This window comes from Amphibalanus amphitrite, unplaced genomic scaffold (assembly GCF_019059575.1).
Source record: "Amphibalanus amphitrite isolate SeventyFive unplaced genomic scaffold, NRLGWU_Aamphi_draft 000668F_arrow, whole genome shotgun sequence".
NCBI classification, from domain to species: Eukaryota; Metazoa; Arthropoda; class Thecostraca; order Balanomorpha; family Balanidae; genus Amphibalanus; species Amphibalanus amphitrite.
The window spans coordinates 120444-129043 of record NW_024882162.1 but is presented as its reverse complement, the minus strand read 5'-3'; the positions used below and the strand labels follow the sequence as shown (position 1 = coordinate 129043).

Here is an 8600-nt window from a genome sequence, read left to right as displayed (position 1 = left end):
GACCTCCCCCGGGTGGGGCGGTGGAACGGAATGGGCAGGTCGGGTCCGGGTGTTTCACGTTTTGGTAAAGAGGTTCTGCATTTTTATTTTTTGCCTTGCTTCTATCCCCAGCGGACTAATATGTAATAGGTTTTACTTAGTGTGATGGTTAGCGCGGGCGAGATAAACCTTTGAAAGATGAAAGATGCCAACATTTTACAGTCTATCACCCAACTCATAAAAGAGAAACTGTCGATTAAATTAACTCTTTCATGAGCCCAGCCGCGAAACAATGTCTGCAAAAATGTAAGTCCAGCGCAATAATGCTTGGGCAAGTTCAGAAGACAGCGGTCTCTTGCGAAGTCATGACCTTCCTTGTACAACATTTTCTCCTGAATAAGCCGAAATCGAATATTTTGCTCTCAATGGTGAATTTCGTGGGTGATAGCTTCCAATCCTCGATTAGGGGACCTTTTTAGTTTTTTTTTTTTACAAAAGCCTCATGATCCCTAACGCTCAATCCAACTATACCCGTTGGCGTTAACAGTGAAATGTTCAATCAATTTTAGCCTTTCCCAGTCAAGTGCAAATTGTGAGTAAAGAAGGCTCCCAAACTGCCCTGAAAACGCCTGAATCTTTCAGCCAGTTCTCTCTGTGGTTATGCAATTTGACGATTTTTTTTTTGATGTAGTCAATTTTAGAGTCAGTAGTTGATAAAAATTTATGGTACAGACGAACACAATACTATTTACCTGTATTTTCTTCTTCAAATTTTTCCCGACGACCAATTTATACACTCATCGCGACACAGAAAAACGAACGTTCCGCACGCATTCAGACATACTACTAAAAACAAACAACTATGGTGTGAGTTCGTGTACCACCCGCCACAATACTCGCACAAAACCATTTTCATTGGACGAGCATCTCCTCATACCCATTGTTAAAGAACTTCTTTTTGCATCTCAGTCCACAGAACATGTCACAAGCAACACAATTCACCATAGAAAAAGGTCAAAACACTTGCCCTGTGTCTGGTCTCTCCTACCTAAAAACAAAATAAAAACAAATTTCACACCAGACTTGGCTCCCCTTCAGAATTGGCGAGAAGCACACAAGAGGGGCTTAAGGTCACGTGTTTCGACACACTGCACGTCATCTCTCCGTAGTGAGACCACGTGACCTGCACCAGGGGACCACTGCCAATGCCAGAGTGTATTTATCAGCTGGGGAGGGTAGCGCCAGCGTCGGTCCCACCTTGCGGAGGCTGCAGAGGCTCAGCTTCGCAATTCTGTCGCTAGATGGTGTGCGTCCAGACGGTAGATGGGGTGGCTGGAAGGGAGAGATATGTCATTCTATTGGACTATTTATGAATCCACTACTTACAAATTACAATCATAAGTAACATATTTCACTGATCACAAGACGTCTTTTGGATGCAAAAATCTGCCAATCTCTTCGCATCATGTCACCGAATGGTCATACCAACGGAAAGTAGGCACTCATAATAAAAACAGCGTCATCTCATTGACCAGCGTCAATTGATCACATCATCCCGAGAGCAAGTGCGTGCTCTCAAAAGTGTCTTCTTACAGCAAAGTGCCACGGGATTCCATCGCAGCGCCAAGCCTTCGTACCCGATCTCAGATCAACGATTTAACCTCACATATCAGACCGGCGTTCCTCAGGCCAGTACCGCCCCTCCCTAGCTGTACGGCCCTCCAGCAGGAGTGGTTGGTTAGCCTATGTGCTTTTGGTGTAATAACTTTGAATGACAGAGACACTCCTGTAAAATGACTCAATAGAAATGAGAAGAGGGTTCGTGCACACACTTCGGCAATGGTTTTCAACAGCCATTAGACGTATTCATCAATGCAGATCGCTTATTGTGATGTTGGCAACCAACCACTAAATACCTGGAGGGCCGTACGTACCGTGCCCGTACGTACCTCATGTGGGCGTTCCCCTGTCCGGCGGCTCGGCTGACGGCGTGCGGGGACCGGTCCGCTCCGTAGAGCCCCGCACCGGCTCTGAAACACAGCACGGAGAAAGAGATATAGGTGAGAAATACTTGACTAAAAACATGGGTAACAAATGTATATTCCATAGAAGAACATGCGATTCCCGAAAATACAATTTATACAAGACAATGCAATGCACGACCCGGTATTCAACAAATCAAAGCGCGTCGATTCCGTGAGATTAAAAAGAAAACGAAAATCTAATAAGACGCAGTCACTCGAAAAGGCTCGCAAATCATAACGCTGCCATCCTGCATACTTCAGTGGCTTCTCTCCCACTGTCCAAACACAGACCCTTCCGAGGCAAGGGGTCCTAATTTCCTAAACCACCCATCCTCATCCCATCCTCTCTCTCACTCACCCTCCGCTCTCTCTCGCGAGTCCCGCCGCTCCCGTGATCGTCGTCGGCTATGACTGTCAAAACAGAATGGACAGAGGTCACACAGTGGGGTCACACAGAAGGTCACGAGTAGTCACGTCACGAGTCATCAGGTCACGAGTAGTCTTAACAAAGTAATGAAGTCGAATTTCCTTCTTTTGCACCTCTCCAAGTCAGTATACAGCAAATGTTATTGAGGAATGAGAATCGTGTCAAATCACGTTTCTTGAACTATTCATCAGACGTATCAGAAGTCGTAGGTACTTCCGCCAGTCCTCCGTATCTCTATCCGGATATACCCAGCTCTCACCTGCGCGATCGTGACTTCCTGCCGGAGCGCCGGGAGTGTCTGTCTCTGTCGCTGTCGGCCTCTGCGCCGCGACCGGACCGCTCGCGACCGCCGCGGTCTCGGTCTCGGTCCCGCCGGTCCGGATCGCGGTCTCTTCTTTCTGAGTCGCGATCTCTTCTTTCTGAATCACGATCTCTTCTTTCTGAATCACGATCTCTTCTGTCTGGATCGCGATCTCTCCTCTCTTGATCTCGATCTCGATCCCGTCTTTCTGAGTCACGATCTCGTCTTTCTGAATCGCGGTCTCGCCTCTCGGAGTCGCGGTACCTGTGACGGTCTCGGTCCCGACTCCGACTTCTGCCAAGTGAAGGTGCACAGAGGGCGTTACAAATGTGCCAATAGAGCGCGTGATGCAAAAAAGTGGAATACAAGCAAAATGTGAGTTTCGAAATCGATAATTTATGACATATCTGGAATTATCGAATCATTGTTATAAGGGTGGAGACTTCCATTTCGCGTCTAGCTACATGCGTCTAAGTCTTAGACGCGCCTAGCTGGACGGCGGCTGCGTATATCTGGCGACAGCTAACTTTAGACGCGTCCAGCTTGGAAGTCTTCGTCCAACAGTTAGACGCCAAGTTAGACGCCAAGTTAGACGCCAACTTGCACGTCTGCTCAATTAGACGCCAGTGGAAATTTTCACCCACAGAAACTTCGGCTAAAATACTGAAAACTGAAAACACCTACAATACTTAAATCTTATCAATTTAATCCAAATGTGCAACGGACAGAATAGCAACTCCCGAGCGACAAATTAACAAATCTACTCGCCGAAACCAAAATGTCCCCCGATGCACTCCTTCTCCCTCCCTCCCCCTCTCCCTCTCTCTCCTCACCTGTGCCGTCGCCGCTCTCCTCCCCGCTCTCTCTCGCCGTTCCGCTCCCGCTCGCCGTTCCTGGCCGCTCTCTCCCGCTCCCGCTCCCTCTCCCTCTCTCTGTCTCGGTCGGAGCGCGACCCTCTCTCTCGCTCTGCCACAGCCGCTGCGTCCCTCTGCCGGCGCTCCTCCCGCTCTTTCTCACGGGCCGCCTCCTGGTCTTTCTTCTCCTTTTCTCTGCCCTCCTGCGGGAGAGATGAACAGTACACACTGTGCCTTTTCCATTCCTTCCATGATTCCTTCATTCATTCATTCCTTTATTCATTAAAAGATACATTACAACCTGGAAGAGCACCGAAATTACCCATCTTACATTACATGATTCCATTATTGCCACCTGTTCGTTTGCCCAGAAATATGATTTTGCAGGTTCAGGGACAAGTTCGATTGTTATAAACAAGAATAGTCGGCAGGTTTTACTGGAACGAAGTCTCATACACGGCCCTGTATAAGAAGTTTCACGCGCCCTCACTCATGTATGCCATTCCCCAGTTAAAGGTAAGTTCTTACTACCCGACTTCCCCTAGGTGGCAGAAAGATCGACAATATCCTCCCCTGATCTAACTCACCCTCATTTCCTCGACGACCTGTCTGAGCCGGGCGTAGCCCAGGTGCTGTTTTCCGGTCAGGTGGTCGTCGATACGCTGCTGAGCGTCACTCAGGATGAGGAACGCGCCGCAAATGTCGCACACCTGCATCTGTTTCTCCTGTGAGGCCGCCATCTCAGCCGCCTGAGGGGGGAGAAGGGAAGGGTAGGTTATATACGGCGTGAGGGGTACAGCGATGCACAGAAATAGTCATCTCCTTATAACACCACAAGTAATTACCTAGGTATGATCGAGGAGTAAGCCATTTGAGGAGAAAACCTTTTCAGTTTCGGTTACAGGTATATAATTCGGGAACACAAATCAGCAGTTTTTTTCACGACATAAACTGCTGCAGTGAATGAATTTCAGGCCGTAGGTTAAACCGCAGAAAGGCATGATAGTTCATACTGACCTGGTGCCACACGGAGCTCTCGTTGTTCCTTCTCAGACGGTCCCGCTCGTCCTTCAGTTTGTCGCACAAACGCATCAGGCTCTGAGCTTCCTCTACCTGGAATCTCAAACAAACACACAAACACACCAGTCAGAAGTAACTGACAACTCAAACACACGCTAAACCAAACGTCAGAGCCACCAAGGCCCGACGTAACACCAATACATCAACATCGGTACCCGTATGTAAAACCAATATGCATCAATACCAGCATTTGTCTACATTAGGATTCAGATAAAAAACGACTACCCTAATCTAGCTCTCTCTTTACAGGCATCTCTGAAATCCCCTCCTCACCTTACACCTAGCACATGACCTCTTACCAACGTCCTATTTCCTAGTGCTTCCCGTCAACCCATCGACCAGCCTCCATCTTTTCTTTCCTCTCTTCCCAGGTTCCCTCACCTCCTCTCCTTTCATCTCCCCTCTCACTCGATCTCCCTCACATTCCCTCTCTTCCTATCTTCTCATCCTCCTTCTCACCTGTCCCTTGCAGCCCAGTTCCTCCACCTCGTTGACCAGTTTGGAGATGCGCCCGGTCAGTGAGGCGATACGCTCCTCCTGTCGGCTGAACTGCGGAGGCACCAGAGATGCCAGCTTCTCGTCATCGGGCTGCAGCTCCAGACGCTGGCGGGACTTGCGAATCTTACGCTCGACTTCGTTCAGCATCGACTGGAAAAGTGGTGGGTTGGAATAGGCAAGGGGAGGGTAGAGCCAGGAGGTGTGGGAACTCGCGAACTTACCGAGACGCGTGTCATCAGTTATGAAATATACCTATCCGAATCAGAGAGTATAAGAGCAAGAGACCAGAGAAATAGACATATAAATGACAATTTAGTAAGTAAAAGCATGAATGTGAAAAAGATGGACAAGCGACATAGGTATGGTCAAGTTAAAGCCAGAGCATAAAAATTTTCATTATGCGCTACGCGCTCAGGCATCGCCTTAACACCCATCAGCAATCGTCAACTACTGACACCAATAGCTACCAACTATGATCCTCCCCCACCCATCGCGGCACTAACCTGGCAGTACCGGAGAAACTCGTCCTCATACACCACCCGTCGATAGGAGGGCAGTTTGAGAAACTCTTCACGTGCGTCGTCGTCATGGATACCGCCGCACGGCCCGAGGTCAACACGAGTGTTGGTGAACAGGTCGTGCGGGCACAGCTTTACCAGGTAGTAGCGGCACACCTGGGGATGGGGGGCACGGTAGTTACAGAAGGAAAGGCAGACAGTGAGATGGTGGAAAGTTTCAGTCTCTGCTGACCGTTGAATGTTATACCATACTCCTGCCATCTGACCATACTGCTGACAGAGCACAGCATACCTGAGTTATCAAAGCAAAATTGAAGCAAAATATCCTTGAGATATGTAGAACTTCAAACACTCATTGACAATAATCTATGTTTTAGCCAAACCATACAGATCAACTGACCTAGCAAGCTAGGCAACTTTCTCCCAACATAGCCTCCCTTCCTCACCCACAACATAAGCATCTGTAAATGCAGCATGGTACTTGAAGTTACATTTCTGTTTCTGTCAGAGCTTAGGACCCAGTTGGTCCTCTGTAAAACATACTCTCTGAAAAAGACACATCCACACCACAGTCTCTCACCTCTGGTGAGTCGTAGGACAGCTTCTGCGCCTGCTGGTCGGGCAGCAGGTCGCGGTTGCGGCCCATCAGCTCGTTGAGGAGCTGTGCTGCGTAGTCTGTCATAGTGATGCCTGTGCAGAGGTGGCACGACCGAGGGGCGACGCCTGCCGTTACACCACACCAGTTCTGCAGGTGGGCGGTCTTCAGTCACCCACTGGTGGGGATTACTGCATTAATGACCTGTGGGGTGGAGCAGAGCCAGTTAGGTCGGTGTACATTGGGTTGTTAACAGACTGATACATTAAAAGTTCTTGATCAATCAGCTGCATACAAACAGAAAGAAGTGAACATGTTTGAGTGGAGCAATGAAATGCACCCCAGAGAGTAGAGACCACACAGCCTATCTTGAATCATTTGGCTGAGCAAGTGAGCAATTTATACAAGGTTAGGCTGAGCAATAAGTTCATGGGTAGGTATGTTTTTACTGTTCCTGGAACCCAGATGGCATATGAATGACACTAGTGGAGTTAAGGGGTACCTATCCAAGGAACATGCAACCTGTAGAGTTTGGGAGATGGCCAACAAATTCAGAAGACAATATCTTGTGACTTGTGGGATGCAAGGCCAGGGTATATTGAATAGGCTGCCTCACTCTGCCAGTGTAATTCTCTATTCCAGTGACCATGATGGATCGAAAAATGAAAGCATGCTTGCACTGGCATAACATCACTGTTGCCCACATCAAGGCCAAAGCCTGTCCCACTATCTATACCCACACTTTCATGGCAGGATGACATCCACTGGTCATTCTCTAATTCTTATTATAATCCAAGGGCCAAGGATCATTAAAATTGTGCCCAGCTTGCTAATCCTTATCAACAACCCATTGGATCCCAGTCCATTAAATATTATATGAATACTGTATAGGGTAATAGCATAAATTATTGCCCGATGTGACATCGCTGTAGCCCTAGGGTGAAGACTGAAGAACGAAACATGCTTTATCGCCCACAGCGTACCTAGCTGAGCCCTGAGGGCAATAGTGCTTAGCCTGAGGGCCAAAGTGGTATCACAAAGGGCAATATTTTCTTTCTTATTGCCCCTACCACACAGTATTCATTTTATTACATGGCCCATCCCAACCTGCTAATAAATATAGCTAAATGTCGCCACTCAAAAAAAATTGAAAAAGGATTCAAGCATGAGCAAGTTACTATTGGTGATGTCACTACCAAAGATATGTTTTCCTCCAGAATGAAAAGGAAATTAAAACTGAAAATTGGGCGGTACACATGGAGGTCCCCAACACTAAAAAGTATTACGCACCCCTTTGAACATACAACCTACAAGCCATGTAATTCCAAACAATAAAAGACAATTTTGCATCCCTCACATGACTCGATAAATGCCAGTTTAACTATCATGAACACCCAATAAAGAATAAATTGATTAGCATTATAGTTTGAGACTGAGAGCGTCGGCCACGCCGAAAAGAATCGCTTATGAAAGGGCGAAAAAAAACATCGCGACTGTTAATATTTTGATTTGACTATACACTTTCTCAAAAATAAATGTAACGGTGCAGAGACACTTAACAAGTGAGACACAGAATACATTTACTTTTGTTTTCAGCGAACATCGGCGTTATTTCACATTGTATACAAATAATGACAATAATGGCGCACACAGAGATATGCGGCATTGTGGCGCTGGCTGAACAGCGCGTCACCTATAGGCAGAATTGGGAACCATGAACCTAATCATAGATGTCAGGACAATCGTTTCTCTGCGGAAGCCAGACGTGGCTTACTCAGTTTGGCTACGGCCTACGGATCACCTTATGTGATTCGTGGTTTGGCGAATATGACACCTGTCAATCACTTTCAAAGTTCCTGGTATAGACCTGTGCGATCGAATGGACAAGCTTATCATGAAATGCATCGGCCCAATAATTAATTTTACCGTTCTGCATCACGCGTGCCAACCAATCGTACCCCACCGATGAATCCGCATGATCCATCACTTCTGCAAACGATCCATCCAGTAGGGGAGAGTGGGGTAAGATGCCCAGGGTGGGAAAGACGCCCCACCCCCTCTAGCGGCGAAACAAAGAATTGAACCCGGAAATTAATGTTCTTAGCGTAAAGCGGAAGCCTGCCTTGTTAACACGCGCAGTGGAAGGGTTGCGAGTACTACGCCCAGTGGAAGGGGGGGGGGCGGATGTCGCCCCCCCTAAGATCTCAGCTCCCACTGGAGCTAGAAAGACGAAATTTGGAGGGTAGGTGAAGGCCATGGGGAACTCTGTTGTGTGTGAATTTCATGACCCTAGGTCAATATCTTCAAGGTCAAATGAGGTCAAA

General features: G+C 47.6%; 1 protein-coding gene across 2 annotated transcripts; it reads right to left on the bottom strand.

The window, feature by feature from the left end:
- Nucleotides 1–718: 718 nt before the first annotated feature.
- Nucleotides 719–7955, bottom strand: LOC122364315 (luc7-like protein 3). Of its 2 annotated transcripts, none has more exons than XM_043334568.1 (11): nucleotides 7861–7955; nucleotides 6262–6480; nucleotides 5667–5837; nucleotides 5125–5313; nucleotides 4603–4698; nucleotides 4173–4334; nucleotides 3565–3788; nucleotides 2690–3025; nucleotides 2362–2414; nucleotides 1929–2009; nucleotides 719–1311 (listed from the first exon to the last, which is right to left on the bottom strand). In XM_043334568.1, exons 2-10 carry the CDS (start codon nucleotides 6361–6363, stop codon nucleotides 1930–1932), a joined length of 1413 nt encoding a protein of 470 aa, XP_043190503.1. In that variant the 5' UTR covers nucleotides 6364–6480; nucleotides 7861–7955; the 3' UTR covers nucleotides 719–1311; nucleotide 1929. The 2 variants fall into 2 exon arrangements, with proteins under 2 accessions (XP_043190503.1, XP_043190504.1); XM_043334569.1 differs by lacking the exon at nucleotides 7861–7955 and adding an exon at nucleotides 7634–7650.
- Between the last annotated feature and the right edge of the window lie 645 nt (nucleotides 7956–8600).

Excerpts from the sequence above, each read along its gene's own strand:
- LOC122364315 (XM_043334568.1), bottom strand. The coding sequence starts at position 6,363 with ATGACAGACTACGCAGCACAGCTCCTCAACGAGCTGATGGGCCGCAAC. Across the intron at positions 4,699-5,124 it reads AACTGGGCTGCAAGGGACAG|GTAGAGGAAGCTCAGAGCCT; the intron begins GTGAGAAGGAGG and ends TTGAGATTCCAG. Across the intron at positions 2,010-2,361 it reads CTCGCGAGAGAGAGCGGAGG|AGCCGGTGCGGGGCTCTACG; the intron begins GTGAGTGAGAGA and ends GCTGTGTTTCAG.